This window comes from Rattus rattus, chromosome 18, assembly GCF_011064425.1.
Source record: "Rattus rattus isolate New Zealand chromosome 18, Rrattus_CSIRO_v1, whole genome shotgun sequence".
In the NCBI taxonomy this organism is placed as follows: Eukaryota; Metazoa; Chordata; class Mammalia; order Rodentia; family Muridae; genus Rattus; species Rattus rattus.
Genome location: NC_046171.1, coordinates 42117680 through 42140897, shown reverse-complemented (window position 1 = coordinate 42140897; position 23218 = coordinate 42117680). Strand labels below are relative to the sequence as shown.

Here is a 23218-nt window from a genome sequence, read left to right as displayed (position 1 = left end):
TTGAATTCTGTCCTATGGAGCAAACCTCCAATCCAGCAGGATTGGTTACTCCAGCAACAGCCACGCCCCCATCGCAGCAGACACATCTTGTCTGGCCGTCAGTGTTGCAGCATTCAGGGTCCAGCAGTGCTAAGATATCTTTTCCTCCTCAGTGGCTGGGACAGCATCCAGCGCTAACGAAAGCTAGTTGACAGGGAGACACGTCTGGGTCCACCGGCATACAATTCTGTTTTGTCCTTTCAAAACCTCAGTCGCGCACATCTATGGCGTCGAGTACAATAACCACATACCTAGATACCGCGGGTAATGATGATGTCAAGGTAGTTACCCATCCTGTCTCCTTCAACACTACTCACTCTTCTCTGCTGGGATCCCTCGGCTCCCCTCTGTTATATCCCAATAAGATATGCAGGAAACACTTGCAACTGTAGTCAGCCCGTTACCTGGCCTCCTGCCCCCTTCATTTCTGGCCCATCAGTTGCCAACTATTCAACTCTCTACTTCTGCAAACCACCTTTAGCGTGCAAGCATGAGCGAGACCAGGCAGTGAGCAGCATCGTCTTCCTCTGCCTGGCTTGTCACACTTAGAGTGATGCCATCCAGCTCCGTCCGCAAACATGGACTTCTAAGGGACTTCTCTCACGGGTTATCCAGTACCTTACATCGTAAATGTAACCCCAGCGGACTCCGTTTAACCCCAGCACTCAGAGGGTGGGGGCGGTGGGATCAGAAGTTCAAGGTTATAGTCACCTACGAAGTGAGTTCGAGGCCCGGCTGGGTTGCCTGAGACCCCACCTCAATTAAACAACAGGACGAAGGGATCAATCATTTTCTTTTTGATTTGAAAGAAAGGAGATCTCTTAGTCCTCATTAGCAAATGGTGTGGGCACAGTGAATACTGAGAAGTTCCACAGCGTGCTGGGCCATGCCTCTGATTACTTCACAATGGTTTTATTCAGGTTTTTAGGCTCTATTTTACTGATTTGTTATCATGAGATTTAAAGCACTCGCCCCTCCCCCCGCCACACCGTACACATCGGCACATTGAAGATTAACTGCCTTCTAAAGGGAGAGGATGGTAACTGGGAAGCGCTTAGTTTTAATTTTCATAATTTTTCCATTTAAATCAAAAGCACCCTTTTAAAGCCCCTAAATCAGCCTTTTATAAATAAAGTAAATCACCGTGCGTCGCACTCCCTGATGACGGCTTATGTTGTTTTTCTAAAGAAAGAGTTTAATTAAGATTTGATTTTCTTTATTCTGCACCCTGTTTACTCCTCACCAAATCAAACTCGGGTCTTCAATGTCACCCGGAGGCTTGACTTTCTGAGTCCTTTGTGACCGTTTTCGTTTCTCAAAAAAAGAAGCAGAATGTTTATCTTTTGGGTATGATTAGAGCTCGGCAGAGCATAAAGGAGTCGCCTCCGACCCCAGGATAAGCTTCGCCTCTGTAACAGGACATCGCCGGTCAGTGGCTACCGTTGACAGTTTGCCGGAATCAACACAAACGTGCAAATAACTCAGGAATAATTTGTACACAGCATTTGAATGATGTTTAATAAATATGCATTAAAAATCTAATTACAGTAATGAAGTTTACAGCTGAAATTTTAATCCAGCCCTTTAGAAATATTAAATGTGTTTTTCCTGATTGTGCATTTTTTTCTCCCAGCAGTTGGGTAAACATTTTAAACTAGACGTCGAAATGCCTTATAGGGTTTCGATCCATTTAACTAGGCAAGTGTTTGTTCCCCTTTGTGAAGAAGTGGCGCTTCTTCCTTCCCCAACTGGGATTTTGAAGAATTTTCCATTAGTTCTGTCTTGGGACCAGTGGGCGTATGTGATCCCAGGTGACCTGGAGAGATCTGACTGCCATTTTGATTCCATTCTGCGTCTGTTTCCGCACTGTAGAAGTGGGGCTGATTCGGCTTATGTTTTCCTTGTTCTTCCTCGGTGAGGCTCAGAGAGATTATGAGGCAGTGCATTGAGAGCTGTCAGGAATGCCTGCCCGTGCTGTCAGTAACGGAGCCTCTGATACTGACTCTCGGTCAGTGAGTACTCTAGTTCAGGTGATGCTGCTTGGATTCCAGAGAATGCTCAGAATTACTGTGGCACAGGGATCCACTGATGCAGGGGCTGCATTCTAGAAGGTAGCTTTCTCAGTGTCGAGACGAGGCTGCCCTGGCCTAGCCTGTTCTGGGACATACAGTGATTCTGTTACCTTAGCCTCCCCAGTATCCACAGTATCCAGTTCTTGGGTCACAGTGGAGCCAATCTTTTTTTTTTTTTTAAGATTTTTTTATTTATTATAAGTACACTGTAGCTGTCTTCAGACACACCAGAAGAGGGAATCTGGTCCCATTACAGGTGGTTGTGAGCCACCATGTAGTTGCTGGGAATTGAACTCAGGACCTCTGGAAGAGCAGTCGGTGCTCTTAACCACCAAGCCATCTCTCCAGCCCGGGAGCTAATCCTAGTTCAGTGTTTCTGAGATTATCTTTGGAGAGCTTTGCTACTTCTATGCACTTGGCTGGAACGCACTATGTTGTGGTTGTCCTTGAACTCCCAGCGACCTTCCTGTGTCAGCTTTCTCAGTGCTGTACATAGGCATATACCGCCACCTGCGGCTTTCAGCAAAAGAAACAGAACATTTATGCACCCTGGGGCTTTGATTGTTATCAACCCTGTCCCAGGCACATTTGACGACTGGGTGGTTATATTACTATAAGTTTGTCTGTTTCTGATGTATGTACTATCTGGTGATGGTCAATTTGAGACAAACTAGAGAGGCTTGGGAAGAAGGAAGCCCAATCGAGGAGTCACATCATTACATTGACCTGTGGTTATGCCTCTGGGGCATATTTTAAATCACTAATTGATGAAGGAGGGCTTATCCCACCGTGGGAGGCATCATCCTGAGGCAGGCGGTCCTGGGCTAACCAAAGAAGCGAGCCAGCCAGCAGCATCCTCCGTGGCCTCTGCTTAGGTCCTGCTCTGACTTCCCTTGATGGTGGACTCTGACTGGGACCCGTAAGCCAAATACATCCTTTCCTCCTGAGGTTATTCGGTCAGCATTTTATCACAGCGATAGAAAGCAAACTAAAGTAGAAATACAACTGGATTACTCCCCTGAGCACGTCAGTGAGACTCCACGTAGGTAACGTTCACTGGAGAAATCCAGAACTGTAGTTTTCCTCCGGTGTAGCCATCTATCGTGCTCTCTCCGAATACGACGTGATTGTGACCACAGGTTTTGTTGGTTTCGTGGTGGGTATCCTGTTTCAGTTTGTTTTTTGAGATAGAGACATTCTCTCTGTCGTCCTGGCTATCCTGAGACTTGTTATGTAGACAAGGCTGCCCTAGAACTTCTATTCGTCTTCCTGACTCAGCTTCCTGAATGTTGGGGTTATAGGCTGTACCCCAAACCCAGGTGTTTGTTGTTTTTTGGGGTTTTGTTTTTTGATCACCTAGGTGGATTTCAAATTCTTAGACTCAAGCAATTCTCCTGCCTTAGCCTCATTAGTAGCTAGGACATAGGGATCCACATAGGTGTGCCTAGCAAACAACTTTTTCCCCCCTTTTGTTATACTGGGGATCAAACCCAGAGCCTTAGATGTGTTAGGCAAACATTCTAGTATTAGTCTAAACCTCTAATTCCTAATGCTAATTTACTTTCAGATTGATTTTATTTTATGTGCATGAGTGTTTGTTTTGCATGAATGTATGTGCACCATGTGCACACCTTGTGCCCTCGGAAGTCAGAAGAGGCTGTTGGAGCCCTCGGAACTAGAGTTGCATATGTTGGCAAGCCACCACATGGGTGATAGGAACCAGACCTGGGACCTACGGAAGAACGAGTGCTCTTAACCCTTGAGCTGCTTCTCCCGCCCTCCATACCACAGTTTTAAATCCATTGTACGTTTTTAGGTACTGGGGTATTTTACAATTTGTAGCTAACAGTTCTGACACTGCTGTGAATATGTCTGTGTATATGTTTAGTTGTAGAAATACAGTCTCTGTTGAATTTATAACTGGGGATGGAATGATTCCTAGTTACAGGAACTGTCCCAAACACCATGTTCCAATGTGATAACAGTTCCACGATGACGTCTTTATAGTTACAGAAGAAAGTCATGGGTAAATCAAGGTGCATCAAATACTTAACTATTGGAAAGTGGGGGCACATCAGGCCCTTCGTTTTACTTGGAACTCAGCCTCTCCCTTCTCACAAACCAGCATTTCATAATCAGGCAATGTTTTTAGTTACCCTTGCTTGCTGTGACAACATGGCGTGATCGAGGTGACCGAGAAAAGAAAGCATCTCGTTTTAGGTAGCAGGCCTGGCTCTGGAGCAGTGGCTCGGCTACTGTGCAAGGGAGGGAGGGGAGGGGGAGGGGGGAGGGGGGAGGAGGGGAGAGGGGAGGGAGAGAGGGAGGGAGAGGGAGAGGAGGGAAAGGAAGGGGAGGGAGGGAAGAAGAGGGGAGGGGAGAAGGGGGAGGGGAGGAAGGGGGAGGGGGGGGAGGGAAATAGAGGGGAGGGGGGAGAGCAGAGAGCAGAGGGGGGTGGGGGAGGGAGAGATGGAGGGGGGGGGGGGGATAGAGGAGGGGGGGGAGAGGGAGGGGTGAGGGGAGAGGCTGGGAATGGGGTGGGTTTTTGAAACCTCCAAGCCCACCCCCAGTGGCACACCTCCTCCAACAAGGCCACACCTAACCCCTCCCAAGTGTTTCCTCTAAGTGAGGTCAAACATTTAAATCCATGGGGACCATCATTCAAACCACCACAGCCTGATGGTTACAGCAGAGGGGAGATCTCTGCTTCAGGCCTCAGACGCTATCTGAGTAGTCAGACTCATGGCAGGTCAGACGCCAAGCTGATGCAGGCTACTCTGGCGCTGGTTTGCGTTGTTCTGGCTCTCGGCAGTCAGCGGCTTGCAGAATCCTAAGTACAGGTGCGGTGCTCTTCCCGGCTGGGAATGATAGCATGTATGGGTGAGGTTGGTTGACATCAACCCCATACTTACTTTGTTTCTGCTTAATAGACACTCGAACAGACTTCTGGGACGAAGGTTGCTTTGTCTACCCCTCCCCTCGGGCCCTCTACCCCCTCTTTCTCTCTACCTGTAGGCTCTCGCCATGTAGCCCAGGCTGTTTTAGAATTTGAGAGCCTCTGACCTTAACCTGTGGGGCGCTGGGATTTCATGTGTCACAACACCAGCCTTGGTACAGCTCCCTCGTTCAGTTTTGTTGTAGATAGAAAACTCCGAAAGGTCTGAGGTCACCTTTGCTCCCCGCTGAAGACAACACGTTCCTGGGTCCGAAGCGCAGGTCTTTAGTCTGTAGTCTCAGAGCTTGCTGTGTGCGTCAGTCCCGCTCCCTCCAGTGCCGAGGAGCCGCCCATAATCAGTCGAGAAACTGAAGGCTCAGTAGACCCGCTCTTTCTTAGGGGTCTGCAGAGAAACCCTCCCAACCTTTGATCGGAAGAGAAAGAGCAAACTACAATAGAACCGCACTTTCTGTTTGGCAGAGCACACTTTGGGCTTTTGTGGTCCCTGTTGTGGCAGCCTCCACGTGGCAGGAAAGTGGCCGTGGCGATCCATAAGCTGGGCGTGGGCGGAGCAAGCCCTGCAGTCCACACACCCCTCCCGGCTAAAGCCATATACGCCTGGTTATTTGTTTTGACTTAAGAATATTTACAGTAAATCTGGATGTGGCGGCGTGGATTTACAATGCCAACACTTGGGAGGTGGCGGGAGAGTGAGCAGTTTACGGCTGTCCTTAGCGCAGATTGAGTTTGAGGTCAGCCTGGCTGTGTACAGCCCCATCCCAGAACGAGCAAGCCGCCCCCAGCAAACCACCTGGCAGATTCTGGTGTGTAGTATAATCTAAGTTAAAGTCTTTCGTTTTTCAGTTTCTAGATGTTAGTTGTTGAATGGTCTGTTGCCTCCCAGAGCGAGCTTCTCCCACTCATCAGATGACTTTCTGCCCCCACTAGGGCACTGTAGATACTTGGTAAACAGAGAGTTATACAGATATCTTCTTAAAATGGATGACAAACGGGGACTTACCAATGGAGTGACAAAATAATAATAATAATAATAATAATAATAATAATAATAATAATAATAATAATAATACCAGCAGTGAGATTTTTCCGTCTGAGCTGTTTGGTGGATAGAGTGCTTGCTCCAAGCCCAGTCACCTGAGCTATCCCTGGGACTCAGGCTGGAAGGAGAGACTGGACCGCCAAAAATCTTTAAAAAAAAATTCAAAAGATTGGTTTATTCCATTTCTCTTTGGAATATCTGTCCCAGCCATGGCTCGTTCACTGTTTTTGCTTTTCATTTGTTTATTTTGCTTTGTTTTGTTTTTCTGAGGAGGCAGAGGACGGAGATAGTCTCCTGTATCCCAAGCTGCTCTACAACTCCAGTTTGTAGCTGATGGTGACCTTGAACCGCCGGTCCTCTAGCTGCCTCCTGCTCCCAAGTGCAGGGAAATGGCTCTATCTATTGGAGCATTTCACGTTCATTCCCACTTTTGGCAGTCAGGAGCCTACTGTCGCTTTATTTCTGGGTGTGGTGAGCATTCGTGCTTGTGTCGCACGTACCTGTCTTGTGAGGGGGAGGACAGGGGTTCTGTCCAGTCTTCTCCCTTTCCTCTCTGCCTTGGCTTTCGGGACAGCTCATCGATTGGCTAGACTGGCTGGCCCGTGAGTTCTAGGGGTCAGTTGGCTCTGCCTCCCGTGCAGGGGTTGCAGTCTGCACTGTGGGTGGTGCTGGGGTCCTGACTGAGGGCCTCAAGCTTGGCTGGCTGGCTGGCACTTCACCAACGGAGCCATCTCCACAGCCCCGCCTCCATTATTTCCTAAAGGCTTTAGGTTAGGATTTGGGGAAATATTTATTTTTCGAATTAATTGGGAATAATTGGTAATTTAGAACATTTTATCTTTTCTTCTTATAACATGCTTCTTTCTCATATTTTGCTTATGCCTTTGTGAAAGATTTTCTGTTTTTCATAAAGACCTTGCATGTTGATTAGTATCACTACTTAGACTTTTTTCCTTCATCTTTGAGATAGGCTCCCACTGTCAGCCCCTGGCACCTCCCTCCACTTTGCAGAGCCACGACGAACTGGGTTCGAGCACACACACGCACTAGAGCCTCCTGGCCTGCTGTTGTGCCACCTCCCTTCCTTCCCCTGGCTGAACTCTTCCTTTAGATCCCAAGGGAAGTATCATTTCCGCTCACCGTTCCTTAACTTCCTGACCTCAGCTGCTATCTTTGGCTCTGTGATCTCACGGCTCCGCCCTTCCCTCGCTAAGGGCAGTGTTTTGTGCAAGTCTTTGTCTGTCTGCGTTTCTGAGAGCGCAGTTACAGGCTGTTTAGCTCTGTAGGGTGGCATTTGCAGTGTTGTGTTGTGCACAGAGCTTTGTACCGTAGACGCTGCCTTCTTCCAGTTCTTTACTGCTTCGTGAGCTCTTCATGTTCAATGGTTTTTTATTTTCATTATTTTATTATTTGGTCGATCCTTTTACAGTTAAGGGTCTTTTGAGACAGGGTCTGGCGGGGTAACCAGGCCGCTCTCAGATGTGCAGTTCTTCTGCCTCGGCAGCTAAGATGCTGAGATGACACAGGACGCTAGCATGTCCAGCTAAGTCGTTTTCATTCTTTTCTTTTTTCTTTTTTTTTTTTTTTTTTTTTTTTTTTTGGGGCTGGGGAGAACTCAGGACCTTGTGCCTCCTAGGCAAGCGCTCTACCACTGAGCCAAATCCCCAACCCCGGTCGTTTTCATTCTTGAGACTGTCTTGCTGCACGGCTCAGGTTGGTCTCTGGATTGTGGCAACCCCCCTGCCCCAGCCTCCGACGTGTTCCACACCCGGCTCCCAGCTAACATTTTAAACCTAAGCGCACCGTGGTCAAGTTCCGTGTCAGTAGGTTCATCCATTTGTTGTAGCCACTGCGACTGTGTTTCCTTTTGTGATCTGACTTAACTGGGTGTCAGCTTCATAACTGAGGTCGTGGCGGAGGACTTTACCTTTCTGTCTTCATCTAGTGTCTGTATACTATATTTGACACGTGTAATTGTATGCAAGTCAAATTACCCTCACAATTCCTTCAAGTCAGCTGTGTGAAACACAAGGGCTTGTAGACGCACGCAGGAAGACTTTCTCTCTGACCCTTTGACTTAGGGCGTTTAGCCAGAGCAGCGGTATTGGAAGAATTTTGCCACCACTGTGATGACCCATGACCCTACCATGTTGGAGGGCAGAATTCCAGCATGGAGAACAGAACGGACATCCAGGCACTGACTGACCAGGAAGGTTAAGGAGGAGGGCCTAAGAGGTCTGCATTTGAGTCTCGGTTTCCTGGCTGTGACCTGGCCGTGACAAACCCGAGTACAGTCTGTTGTGTCTGTCATGGTAGGGTTTTTTTTTGTTTAAGATTTATTTATTTTGGGTTGGGGATTTAGCTCAGCGGTAGAGCGCTTGCCTAGCGAGCTCAAGGCCCTGGGTTCGGTCCCCAGCTCCGGAAAAAAAAAAAAAAAAGATTTATTTATTTTATGTATATGAGTACACTGCAGCTGTCTTTAGACACACCAGAAAAGGGCATCAGATCTCATTACAGATGGTTGTGAGCCACCATGTGGTTGCTGGGATTTGAACTCAGGACCTCTGGAAGAGCAGTCGGTGCTCTTAACCACTGAGCCATCTCTCCAGCCCTGTCTTGTTAATGAGGTGTTGGCCCAACAAGCTTCCCAAACTTTCCCTCTGCATCCTGGCTAGACTTCTGCTTTCCTGCCTGTCTTAGTTAAGGCTTTACTGCTGTGAACAGACACCATGACCACGGCGACTCTCATAAGGACAATATTTAATTGGGGCTGGCTTACAGGTTCAGAGGTTCAGTCCATTATCATCAAGGTGGGAGCATTGCAGCATCCAGGCAGGCGTGGTGCAGGAGGAGCTGAGAGTTCTACATCTTCATCTGAAGGCTGCTAGCAGAAGACTGGCTTTCAGGCAGCTAGAATGAAGGTCTTAAGCTCACACCCACAGTGACACACCCACTCCAACAGGGCCACACCTATTCCAACAAGGCCACACCTACTCCAAGGGCCACACCTACTCCAACAGGGCCACACCTCCTCCAATAGGGCCACACCTCCCAACAGTGCCACTCCCTGGGCCGAGCACATACAAACCATCACCGCCCTCTTCAGTTACTTTAGTTGCCCCTGTGAGGAGAAACTGCCTCCTTCTGTTTTGTTGTTGTTGTTGTTGTTTGTTTGTTTCCAAAAGTCAGATAATGGAAGGAAAGTGCAGTTTCATGGCTTTAGCGGTGACTGTTAATGCTGGCTTCCCTTCCTTTAACCTTCAGAATTGCATCAGACATGTTCTTTTTGAAAAAAAATTATTAAACATTTTTATGTTGCTGTTGGGGATTGAGCCCAGGGCCTTGCTGACCAGCGACTTGGGCCTTGAATTTAAATATGACTCCCAATTTTGATTCTTTAAAACTTGTTTTTGAGCTGGAGTCTTGGAGTCTACACTGGTCTGACCCTCCTGCCTCCACTTACCCGGGTACAGGGAATACCATGGTGCCTGGCTTGGAATCCACCGTGAAAAGAAAACCTAACCCTGCTGAAGTGATCAGCGGGCATTTGGTGTTTATGGCATCCGTGCAAACCCCTCTTAATCTGCTGATTTTGTGTTTCTTCAGGGTATTAGAAAGGGAAGGAGATCTCACCGTGTAGCCCAGTGGTCTTGAACTTGTGCCTCAGACTTTGAGGAGCATTAACTTTTGAAGCTTTTCAGACTTCAAAATGACTCCCTTACTTCTCTCCCCCTTCTCTTTGAGACAGGATTTCACTTTGTGGCCCAGCCTAGCCTTGAACCCTCAGCCATTCCATTAGGGCTGAAGTCTCTGGGAATGTCTCAGTAGGGAAAAGAGTTAGCCACACACGACCGAGCACACAAGTCTGATTCCTGGGGGGCATGTGCCTGCTGCTACCCCAGGATGCCTGCCTTGCAATGGTGAGGTCAGGAGAAAGCCGGTCTGGAACATACAGCACAGCCGCAGAAACCAGAGGGGGAGAGCAAGGAGCAACTCTGGGAGGTGACATGTGTGATGGGGCACACTCATGCTCACATTCAACACAAAACAGGTGCACACACATATACTAACCACAGCACAATACACACATAGACACACACATGTACACACACATGTATACACATACACACATGTATACACACACATGTACACACACACACACACACACACACACACACCTCGCCGCCCCACCATGTAGCTGGGACGACAGGCGTGCACCACTACATCCAGCCCTGACTAAGTTGTACAGCCAGTGGGCCATGTGCATAGCACAGTCTCCCAGAAGCTTGGTTTGCAGAAAGCACTGACATAAGATACAACATTGAGGTGTTAGGAAGAACAACATGGACTTCTGGGCTTCTAAAATCTCCCACTTTTGTTGGTAGATTAGCGTATGGAACCTCAGAAGGCCGTTTTCCCACTGTCCATTTGGAGTACAATAAGACAAATTAATACAAATCAAAATAATATGGTAGCAGCATCACATAATTTGTGTCTACTGATGTAGTAGCAGATTTAATTTAGAGCGGCTTTGGAAGAGTCTTTTGTATTTTGGTTTATACAGCTGCTCTCCAGGGCTGGGCTGGCCAATCTCAGCCTTGGGCATCTTGCAGCAAGAGTCTCTCCACGGCTGCTGACTGGCCGAGCAAACGCCTCTTCCTCGGTTCACCTTCGGTTTCTTTTTTGAAAAGAGAAGAATGTATAGAGTACTAAGGAATCACCGAGAAGCAAGACAAGCAGTGAAGAGGGCTAAGCTGCGAGCAACACAGGGTGTCTTGTCTCCAGGCTTTCCAGTGCACGGCCTTCGGAAGTGAAATCTTTTACACATGTGGATGGGGACAGGAAGACCAAGTTGCTGCTCCTGAGTTTGGCAGCGATGAGGCCTTGTCAGGAGCCATCTCATCGAGGCCTGTTATCCTAGGCTGAGAGTGAGCAGGGCATGACCTGTGGCCGGGAAAGGCTCCAGAGGTTGAGTTGTGACAGGAAGGGAGGAGGGCGTATGTCCCAGAATGGGGCTCCAGACGCTTTTGTTAATTTTGACGTTTTAAAAATAAATTAAGAGTTGAGTGATAGGAAAAAAAAATTGAGGAGAAAGCCTGGTGTGGCGACACACATGGATAGTCCCAGAATGGAGAGGACAGAGAGAAGGAGGGGCTGTGAGTTAGAGGACGGCACGGGCTACACAAGGAGACTGTCTCAAACAAATACAAAGACAGAAGAGCGAAAACACAACGGGTAGGCAGTACGGAGGGAAGTTGATGAGATAGCACAGGTGTCTTGTCTCCAGGCCAGAGTGAGCCTGAGTGAGTGAGCCAGTTGTTCCAGAGTGAGGAACGAATGAGATAATCGAAAAGGTATACAGAAGGTTGAAACGTATCCAGTGCAGCATGGTGGTGTGCACTTTTGATCCAGCACTAAGGAGACAGGCAGAGGCTGAGGCAGGCGATTCCTGAGTTCACAGCCACCTTGTTCTACAGAGTTAGTTCCAGGCACATGTGTATAGGTCAGAGTACAGCTTGTGAAAGTGGGTTCTCTCTCTCCGCCTGCTAAGCAGGCTCTAGGGATTAGAAGCACATCATCAGGATTGGTGGCAAGTGCTTTTGCTGGGTGAGCCCAAGCATAAGGTTTTTATGGTGATGGTCATATAGGTACCCGTTGCCTAGCATATACTAGAATTTCTGATTGGATGAAAGGAAGTAGATATTCAGTGAAACATTGTTTGTAGAGCATCACCCTTTACTTTTCTGGATGTGATGATGATGATACAATCCCCACCCTGCTCCCTCTCCTTCCTTCAGTCACTCAATTGTTGTCAAGAGCCAGTCGTGGAAACAGTTGATTGCTAACCCAGTCCTTCCGTGTTAACCTTTACTTGCCGTTTTACTTAATGTGATCCCAGAAGGTGGGGAAATGGCCAGGGGGCTGTTGGGAAATGTGAGTTATGTGGGTATAGGTGTGCTCCTCTTTTCCCACTTTTCTTTAATGAATTGAGGATTTTAAATTTTCTGAGTCTGGAGAGATGGCTCAGTGGTTAAGAGCACTGACTGCTCTTCCAGAGGTCCTGAGTTCAAATCCAGCAACCACATGGTGGCTCACAACCATCTGTAATGGGATCCAATGCCCTTTTCTGATGTGTCTGAGGACTGCTACAGTATACTCAGATATGTAAAGTAAATATTTTAAAAGTTATTATTATGTATGTGTATGATGTGCATGTGTGGGCGTGTACATGCCACAGCATGTATGTGAAGGTCAGAGGACAGCCCACCTTCTACCTATATGAGGGTTCTAGGGGTCAAGCTCAGGGCATCGGCTTGTAAGGAAAGTGTCTTGACCCTCAAGTCTTCTCGCTGGCCCTAAACTGAATGGAAGATTTCTGTGTATATAAAAAAAAGTTGGGAATATAAAAATCACTCATTAAACAGGATATCAAAGCTTATAGCAGGGTTGCTTTTGCTTTTGTTTCTGGTTTCCTCGGCACGCTATGAAACTAACCTCCGCCTAGCTCGCTGGAACGTGGGCTGAATTTCTTGGCGTGCTGTGCTGCTTGCTTCTAGAATCGCAGAGGAAGCCAATTAAGGCCTTTGGATAGGTTGCAGCTTTGTGTGTTGATGGAGTCACACTTGGGTTGGTGGAAGGTGTCCTAGATCAGTGTGATGGCAGTAGGCAGAGTAAGGGGACCCTGCCACAACCTAAGGAGGGTCTGAGCGAGCACATCGTGTGACAAAGGGGACCAGGGAACGGCCATGGAACTGAGAAAGGGGAGAGGGTTGCAGGAAAGAGGGAAAGAAAGTGGTATTGCTTTGAGCTTTTTTAATTTGGTTAAACTTCAGAAAAGTAAGAGAATGAAAAAAGCATTCTCCTCTGATTATGAGACTCGGAAATGTTTGTTTTCCGAGACAGGGTCTCTCTGTGTAGCCCTGGCTGTCCTGAGACTCACTCTATAGACCAGACTGGTCTTGAACTCAGAGATCTGCCTGCCTCTGCCTCCTAAATGCTGGAATTAAAGGTGAGTGTCGCCGCCACCGCCAGGCTTCTGAGATCTTTCCATATCAGGTGCAAGCCCAAGAACCAATTCCATGCTGACGCTGTGCACTAGGACTGAAGAGCACATTCCCCAGTGCCGCTGTGTGGCTCCCTTTCCTATGCCAGCTGCAAATGGGGTGGCCGGGTACCCACGTCTCTGCCCGGCAGGCAGCCCGTGGATTCAGGGGCTTCCATGACCTTTCCCACCTCAGCTCTTGCAATTATCTAGAATAACTCACACAACTCAGGCTTACGACTCATTTGTTATAAAGGTACAGCCCCGCGACATGAAAAGCCAGTGAGCACGCGGGGCAGGCACGCCTCCGTCTCGGTACGTCGCTGTGCTCACTGACCCGGAAGCTCTCAGATCTCTCTCTTCACATAGGAGTACTTAGGAAGTTCAACCTCTAGGCTCCTGCCCTCCCCAGAGTTCTTTCTGTGCATGGGGTTGAAAATTCAGTCTTCTGCTTGCTCCATCTGTTCGGCAAACGTCTCTGTCTTAAAGCTATCCAAGTCAGAAGCGAGCCATTTATTTATTTATTTCCTTTACTTTATATGCACCACGTTGTGCCAGAGGATGTTGGATTCCCTGAATTACAGATCGTTGTGAGCTGCCCGATGTGGATGCTGGAGACTGACCCTCTGAAAGAGCAGTTACTTCTCTTAACTGCCCAGCTTCCTCTCCCGCTCCCTTTAAAATGTTAGAAAAATTATGTGTATATAACTGTGTGTGGGTTTGCCACTTGAGTGCAGTACCATCCGTGGCCAGAAGAGGGCGACAGAGTTTTTCCCTGGAGCTGGAGCTGGAGCTGGAGTTGTGAGGCCCTCGCTCCGGTGGGTGCTGGGAACTGAGCTTTGGTCTGCACACTTACAACCAGGTCGCCTCTCCAGCTCTTCTCATAGAATTCCGAGGCGATCCTTTGTCGGAACTCTTAATAACCAGGGACCAGGGACAGGCCAAGTAGCCTGTGGTCCACCCACTTGGGAGATGCAGGAGGATCTGCAGGTCAAGGCTATCCTGAGCTATGTAAGGAGTCCAGCTGCTCGCCCAAGACGTGGTCGAAATGAATGAATGGAGTCTAAGATCTTGCATGTTTTTGTTTATAGCCTACACAGTCCAGACATTTGAGGGTGTGCGCCCAACAGCCGCTTCCGAGGCCCATTCGAGAGCTTTGGCTGTTTGCCACGGGCCTCTGGCCCACTACGACTTTCTGATCAAAGCTCAGGAGCTGAAGAACGATGAGCATCAAAGAAGAGTTGTTCAGTGTTTGCAGAAGTTACAGGAGGACCTTAAAGGATACAGCATAGAGGAGGGAAGGCTCTTTTCAAAGGTGAGGTTCTCGCACTTTCTAAAGTAGATTTGGTGCTGGGTGGGGGAGAGGGGACAGCCCTGAAACCACATGAAGGTTTTTCACAGGCTTGGCTGGACCTCTGTTCCTGCTCTTGATGTTCCTTAGCGTTCTCTTACCTTCACCTAACCAGGCAGCTTCGTAATTATTCATCCTGTAGCCCTGGCTAAGTGAAGCTTCTGTGCGACTCCTCCATCCCCATCCCATCCCCACCCCATCGCCATCCCTATCCTGGTCCTCAAGCCTCACCCCAGAAGCTGGCAGGGGCGGAGAGGTGTAGTGCATGCGTGCGTGCGTGCGTGCGTGCGTGCGTGCGTGCATGCGTGCGTGCATGTGTACGTGAACCACCTCTCCCCTCCTCTGCTTTGCTACACTTCTGTGGGTCAGAAGAAAGGAGAAAGAGTAGGGTGAACAGCCGTCTAAGGTGCGGTTGAACAGAAGGTGCGGCTAGCACTTGGTTAAGGGGCACCTTGGCAGGTTCCGGAAAGCCTCCTGGGGACTCTCATGATGTCCCATTGTTTGACTGCCTTCTTGTGACTGGGACAACACTTCCTACCCCTGCCCCCCTCTGAGACCTCCTGGCATTGCACTCAGCCATTTTTGGTCCTTTCTCTGATGCTCTCTCTGGATCCCTTTTCCTGGGTCCACTCAGGCCAAAGGGAACATAAGGTGTTGTCCCACAACCCAGTTGCATGGAGTGCTTTAGTTCCCCTGGATTTCTTCTTTCCCTCCTCTTCCACCTTTTTCTTAAAAAAGAAAACAAAGCAAGGCTTTTGTCGGCATGTGTGTCTGTGCACCACATGCCTCTGGAGGCCAGAAGGGGGCGTCATGTTCCCAACGTAAGCAGCTGTGTGGGTGCTGGGAACCGAACCAGGGTCCTCTGTAAGAGTGGTCAGTGCTCTTAACTGCTGAGCCACTTTTCTAGTCCCCAGCCTCAACTTCTATGGGCAAGAAGCAGGCAGCAAGTGGATTTCGTCCTGTATACCCTTATGTTTCTGAGGACTCATGTCAGGCTCAGCCACGCACAGCCACAGGCTCTAACGCACCCTGCTGTGGTAGCTGCCTGGGAAATTCCTCATCCCCGGGGAGGGAGATCTCTTAACTGAACCCTAACCTTCAGATGCTTTTCCTACCACCCTTCCCTGCACTCTCTTACCCAGGTAACAACTTTCTGCCTTGATCACGCTTACCAATTCTCCCTTTGCTTGTTTCTTATTAATCGATTGGTTAATTAATTAATTAAATAATAGGATCTTGCTGTGTAGACCATGCTGGCTTCAAACTCTTACACAGGTTTTTTTCCCCATCTGGTGGCACTGGGGATTAAGCCCTGGACTTTGCACTCAGATAGGCACTCTGACCACTGAGTGGGAGGTACGGTGCCATGGCTGCCTAGTTTTTCTTTTAAAATAATCCACACATGGATGTGAGCTTCTGGGGTGGATGGAGCATTTGCCTCCTGTTTCCCTCTGCTTTGAGCCTTAGCTGAAATTCGGCTCAGTAAGAAGCCCATACCTTCTCCAGCTGTAGAGGCCAGCATCATCAGAGGACGTCACTTTAGTAGTAATAGGAGCTGTACAGCTGAGAAACTATCTTTCCCTAATTGACTGGCCGCCATTTTGCTGCTTCCCATCACCCAACCATCCCTTCACTGTAAGGGCTTTAGGAAAGGAGGCACCGTGTGACACATAGTGTTAATGGTTCATTTAAAACTCTGATGAGGGGCTGGAGAGATGGCTCAGTGGTTATAAGCACTCGCTGCTCTTCCATAGGGCTCACAACTGTCTGTCACTCCAGCTCTAGGGGATCTGATGTCCTCTTCTGGCCGGTGGGCACCTTCTCACACATGGCATGCATTTATGCAGACACGCACCTGCACATTAAAAATGCAAACAAACCCCTCAGGCGACGACACAAACTTACAAGAGAAAAGTCCAGCGAAAGTAATTTTATTATTAGTTATTTACTTAAATTGAATATTCTTATCTTTTAAGACATGGTCTTACTCTGTAGCTCTGCTAGCCTCCAACTTGCTTTGTAGCTCAGCCTGTTCTCAGACGTAGCGAGGTCTGCTTGCCTCTACCTCCTGAGTTAATTAAACGTGTGCAGCATCACACTCAGCCAGTAATTTTAGCTTTTAAAATGCTTGTGCAGGATGTGGGGCACTAGATCCGTGATAGTCTCTTGCCTAGCATGGTGGAGACCCCGGCTTTTGTCCCCAGTACTGTAAATTATATGAACAAGCAAACCCCCACAAATATAAAAAAAAATCCCTTCTGAGTGTTCAAAATCTCTATGGTGCTGGAGAGATGGCTCAGTGGCTAAGAGCACTGGCTGCTCTTCCAGAGGTCCTGAGTTCAATTCCCAGCAACCACATGGTGGCTCACAACCATCTGTAATGGGATCCAATGCCCTCTTCTGGTGTGACAGCTACAGTGTATTCATATACATAAATAAATAAATTTTAAAAGAGTTTAAAAAATCTCTTTTTTTTTCTTTTTTTTCGGAGCTGGGGACCGAACCCAGGGCCTTGCGCTTGCTAGGCAAGCGCTCTACCATTGAGCTAAATCCCCAACCCCCTTAAAAAATCTCTTATACTGGCATACTGGCACACTTTTAATCCCAGCACTCAGGATATGGAGGCAGGGGAACTCTGGGAGTTAGAGGCCAGCATAGTCTACATAGTAAGTTTCAGGACAGCCACGGCTATGTAGTGAGACCCCGTCTTGCAAAAAGCAAGGGAGAAAAAGGTCTTACTTTAGAAGCATTTTTATTTTGTTATGAGTTTGGGTGTTTTGCCTGCACGGAAGTCTGCATAGCACATGCGTGGGATGTCCTCGGAGGCAAGAAGGGGGCGTGGTCCCCTGGGACCGCAGTTACGGGGGAGGGAGAGAGCCACCATGTGGTGCTGGGGGTCAAACCAGGGTAGAAGAGCAGATGCTCTTAGCCACTCGGCCATGTCTCCAGCCCCAGCATCTCGCTTTTTATGTAAACGAGAGGCTTGCGTTGAGTTAATACAGTTTGATTGAGAGGAATATTGATGCTTTTGTGTCTCAATGAGAAGGAGATATTGAAAACTAAGATCACACGCGAGAAGACAGGGACACGCACTCCCACTCTAACCGGGCTCGCGGGCTTGGCTGCAATACACTCAGTCCATGTCTTCAGCACCTTAGGCCGCTACAACAAATACCTTTAGCTGGGAGAGTGTAAGCACGGGACATCACTTCTTGGCGTTGAGAAGCAGGAAGTTCATGGTGAAGGCGGCTGGCGGTTGGGTACTGGCGAAGGCCCGCCTACTGCTCTGGATCGCTATCTGTGTTCTCATTGGTGGAAGGGTGACTGACTCCCTTGGTCCTCTTCTATTAGGACTCACTGATCCCATTCTCGATGAGCTATGGATGTGGTTTGCTGGGAATTGGGAAGTGTGGGGCTTTTGAGAGGCAGTACTGGCGAGGTCCTTAGGCCCTTGAGGTGCTCCCCTTGGCAAGGATTAAGGCTGCTCTCACCAGTTACAAAGGCACACTCGACTGCCCAGCCTTCCACTGCCTGAGGTTTTCTGTTTCAGTTTTATTTTTTGAGATAGGATCCTTTGTATGTACACTTGTGTGTGTGTGTGTGTATAAGAGAGAGAGAGAGTATCTGTGTGTCTGTCTGTGAGTGTCTGTGTATCTGTCTGTGTCTGTCTGTGAGTATCTAGGCTGGAGGTCAAATCTGAACTTTTATTATCTTCCCCTATTACTTCCCTCCCGACCTCTTCCCTCTCTGAAGTCCCCAGAGTTAAACTGTCTGCAGCTGGCGTTAAACATCACGCCCCTCCTAGACCACGAGGCAATCATGATTAATGGCTGTGGGCAAACCGAAGCAGCCCCACATCCTACACCTGGGATTAAACAAAAAACATGTTCACATAGCATCACCAAACCAAAGTTCTCCCTAGAGGAGGTTCTGTTTCCTTCTGTTACGGGCTCTGGGCATTCCGCTCAGGCTATCAGAGTTGGCAGTACCACCTTTACCTACGACCTACCTTGCTGGCCCTCCACTCTGTTTTTGAGACAGTGTCTCTCACTGACTATGGAGCTCTCTGATTAGCTAGACCGGCTAGCCAGCAAGGCTCTCCATGCTTCTGCCACCGCAGTGCTGGAATCACAGGTGTACACCGCTGGACCGTGCCTTTTATGTGGGCGGTAGGATCTGAACTCAGGGCCTCCTGCCTCTGTACTTTAGCAGTGAAACCACGTCCTCAACCTCAAGACGGCTCTTAGCACAGGCTGGCCCTGAACACGTATGTTGTTGAGGATAACCCTGAGCTCGCTTCTGATCCTCTTCTTTCTGATGAGCCTAGGATTGTAGTCTTTTGTGTCTGGTTAGATGTTGTTGGGCATAGAATTCTGATCCTGACGCGCTAAGCAAGTCCAATGTTCATCTAACTAGGCCACGCCTACTGCCGTAGCGTTCCTTATGTAATCTGCGCCTCTCCTGTGTTTCTGGGACGATGCCATTCACCATGTGGTGAGAGACAGCACCGTGCAGTTTCGATTTGCAGCCTTCACAATCCAGCAAAATGGATTTCTACAAAAAGTTAGCCTGCCTCAGGAATGTCACGACCAGAACCAAAAAGGGACTTTGTGCCTTACTCTAGCATTCCCAGTGCTCAGGCGGAAGGAGCTGTGTCTGTTTTAGATAAGTCTGTCCTAGACCGCCTGCTGGGTGAGATACTGTCTCAACAACAACATTGAACCCCAAACAATGGAGAAAAACCAAGCAAGCGGACCTATACCTGAATTTTCCTCATGATGAGCAGAGCACGAATGTTCAGATATACCGTGCACTGGTCCCACTGCTCCTCTCCCTTCTCTGTGTGTGACGGTTCCTGCACGCATGTATGGAAGATCCAGGTCACCGTTTGGTTGTCCTCCTTAGTCTCTCTCTGGGAGAACGGGGCCTAAAGATGAGGACTAAAGTCTCAGGCAGCAGCCAATCTTATTCAGAGCATCAGACAGTTTATACTCTGAAGGTAAAGTGTGCAATCGCAAAGACAAGCCGTGCGGGGCAAAGGCATGTTTCTCTGAAGGGGCATATAAACACATGACAATAGTCAGCTGTCATGGGCAATCTGAAGGAACAATTATGCGGTTTTGAAAAAAACTCTTGATTTCTTGGAGTTTTCTCACAAGCACTCAGAATTCACTTCCCATGACTATTCTTGGACCATGTTCTGCAACTTTCCACCTTATTTACTCATTTAGAGAATATCTCTCTGTCTGTCTATCTGTCTGTCTGTCTATCTATCCATCTATCTATCTATTATTCAGAGATCTGTAACGGAAGCTGGTTTGCCTGTTGGCTATTGCTAGCAACCCCAGGGACAGTCCTTTTTCCACTTCCCCTGCACCACCATTACGGGCATGGAGGGAGTGCCTGGCCTTTCTGTTGGCTCTGGGGACTTGAACTGTATAACAAACTCTTTGCTGAATGAGCTCTCTTTCCAGCCTGAGACCCACACATCCGATACAGTTTGAGAAAAACACGTGTAAAGCCTTACTTTTGAAGACTGTAAAGACCTATCTATCTCTTAAGTACAGTGGGGGAAATGGAACAGGAGTCTACTTGACATAAAGGGAAATCTGAGTGGTTGGCCTCTCAGTTCCCAGATGATGTTTGTGGCGTGACTTTGAGAACTTTAAGTGTGTTCTCCATGCAGAAGTTTAAAGGTCTATTTTGGTCCTCTTCCTCTTCTTGTCTCGTCTCGTCTCGTCTCTCCTCTCCTCTCCTCTCCCCTCCCCTCCTCTCTCCTCTCCTCTCCTCTCCTCTCCTCTCCTCTCCTCTCCTCTCCTCTCCTCTTTCAGCCTCTCCCCTCCCCTCTTCCCGCCTCTCCCCTCCCCTCTCCCCTCCTCTCCCCTCTCCTGTCCTCTCCTCTCCTCTGCTCTGCTCTCCTCTCCTCTCTTCTCTTCAAGTCTACACTATTATATTAAAATAGAACGTCCCTCCTTCACTTGGCCATGCTTTCGGTAGTAAACATTTGAAGGAGTTCAGAGCATTGACTTTGCCCCAGGAGCCATGGATTGTGAAGAATGGAGCTCACGGATACTTTGTTACCAAATAAAACTTACAACCAGGTTAATCCAACACATTTAATGTATGCATAATTGTTATTGTGCTGGGAAGTAATTAGGCATAAATGATAAGTAGTTCATGTAAATCACTATAATTAGAATTACTTTTACACAGCCGAATCAAGCGTTTCTGGAGTCAGGGAGGGAGAGAATTAAACAGCCTTCCATTCTCGCTCTCCATTAATCAGGGCTGTGTAGGCTCCAGGTTTTTTCCTCTTTTGGGAGGAGACTTCGTAGCCTGTTTGTAAGGAAGTGAGACTGGGGTACCCAGCCACAGTCACATTTCACCTAACACTGCTTTGTTCAACAATGGAGCACACACGCCATGGGGTTTCTATGCCATGGTCTTGGCCGAGGAAGTCTCACCTAGTGATGTTGTAGCAAGATGTCCGAGGTGACAATGTGCAGGCAGCTGTGTGGAGATACCTAGAGTTCTGTGTGGTGCATTCTACCTGACGATGGTGGCGACTGTTACTTGTCCACATGAGATCGTGCACCGACCGGCTGTAAAGCTGCGTGCTGTGGACGGATTCTGACCTCCCCTCATCAGTGAATCTAATGCACTCTCATTCTTTCTCCCTCTCTTGGTGTGTGCTTGTATGTGTGCACATGTGTGAGGGTACTCACACCCGTGTGTGTGTGTGTGTGTGTGTGTGTGTGTGTGTGTGTGTGTGTGAAGTTCAAAGTTTGTTGTTTTCAGATGACTAATGCTATGTATCATAACATTTTTTGTTATATTTTATTTTCACTTTTGGGGGTATATGTGGGGGGAGAAGAACTTGTAGGTAGGCGTTCGTTCTTCCTTCTACCGTGTGGGTTACAGGGCTCAAACTCAGACCATTAGGTTGGGCGGCAAGAGCTTTTATTCATTCACCAGCTCATCTCACCCGTCTTCCATCCTGTGTTTTGAAATAAGGTCTCTCACTGAATCTGGAACTCACTGCCTGGCTAGACCGGCTGGCAGGCGAGCCCCTAGGAGCTCCCGCTCTCTCCCCAGCCCTAGGGTCCCAGGCACCTGCCTGCATCCCACGCCCAGACTTTTACACAGGTGCCAGGGATCCGAACTTAGGTTCTTGTGCATTCCTTACTCAGAATCTCCCAACCCCTTTTCAGGCTTAGAGTGTACAGAGTCCATCATACAGGAGCCGGCATGACAGCCAGCGACGTTCGCAGGATGTAAACATTTATTTCCCCCTCCCCTTTAAAGCTGTCCCTCCCGAGCTCCTTACCAGCTCGCTCTGTTTCCCGTTGCTGGTGCCTTTGTATGAAGTTCATATCTCTAAGGGCTTTCCGAGATGTTAGAGCCCTTCATCAATATTAGTTCTTCAAGAATTAGGTATTTTCCTTCAAAGAGTTCCTTTTTTAAAATTAATTAATTAGCTACATTTCCTTTTGTGTGTACTTGTATGAACAAGCACATGCGTATGTACCAAGCTGCCCATGTGGAAGTCAGAGAATAACTTTCAAGACTGAGTTCTCTCTTACCATGTGCAGCCCAGAGAATGAAGTTTGTCAAGTTTGGTGACAGATGCCCTTATTCACTGAGTCAACTTCTCAGATTTCAATGACTCTTCTTCCTCTTCCTCTCTCTCCCCCTCCCTCTCCCCTCCCCCTCCCCTCCCTCCTTCCTCCTGTCCCTCCCCCTCCTCCCCTCCCCCCCCCTCCCCTTTTCCTCTCCCTTCTCTCTTTTCTCTTCCCCCCCCCTCTCTCCTCCCCCTCTCCCTCCCCCTCCCCCTCCCTCCCCCTCTCTCCCCCTCTCTCTCCCTCTCCTCCGCTCCTCCCTCCCTCTCCCCCTCCCTCTCCCCCTCCCTCTCCCTGTCCCTGCCTCCCTGTCCCTCTCCCCTCTCCCTCTTTCTTGAGTCAGGGGTTCTCTGATTCCCTGAAACACTCTGTAGATCAGCCAGGCCTTGAACTCACAAAGATCCACCGGCCCCTGCCTTCTAAGTGCTGGGAGTAAAGGTGTGCACTGCCATGGCTGGCTTCTTACTTTTCTCCTCTTCCTCCTCTTCTTAGATTATATCTGTTTATTGTCTATATGTGGGTGAGCGGGGATGCTCCAGTGGAGATCAACCTGGTCTTTCCTTGTGCTGTGTGGGTCCTAGGGAGTAACCTCAGGCTATCAGGCTCGGTGGCGAGCTGCACCTGCTGAGCCATTTGGTAATCTTAGCATTTAGGAGGTGGAAGCAGGATATTCTTTCTAGAGTACATAGGGGGTTCAAGGACAGCCTGGGTTATATGAAACCCTTTCTCAACAAACGATCGTATTAATAAACAGGCATATAAACAACAGACGGAAAGGAAATCCCAAGCCATCTGTGTGCTTCCACCTTTCATAGCTCGAGCAGAGGTCAGTAGTTGAGCATGTGCTTTAGGACACAGGGTCCTGACCATGTGCTGCCTCCCCAGGGCGATGCCAGTAGCACAGCTTTGAGGCACTGCATGATTCCAGTGAGAGTTTTGGTTTCTTTAAAAATCCAGTGATGTGGGCTGGAGAGCTGGCTCAGCGGTTAAGAGCACTGACCGCTCTTCTAGAGGTCCTGAGTTCAATTCCCAGCACCCACATGGTGGCCCACAACCATCTGTAATGGGATCTGGCGCCCCTCTTCTGGTGTGTCTGAAGACAG

At 48.6% G+C, this 23218-nt stretch overlaps 1 protein-coding gene across 1 annotated transcript in view; it reads left to right on the top strand.

The window, feature by feature from the left end:
• The window catches only part of Afg1l (AFG1 like ATPase), a 159415-nt gene that overhangs the window by 8651 nt on the left and 127546 nt on the right, over nt 1-23218 (top strand). Inside the window, exon 2 of the mRNA XM_032888755.1 lies at nt 14237-14460. Within this exon, the coding sequence (XP_032744646.1) occupies nt 14237-14460 (224 nt within the window). The remainder of the gene's footprint in view (nt 1-14236; nt 14461-23218) is intronic.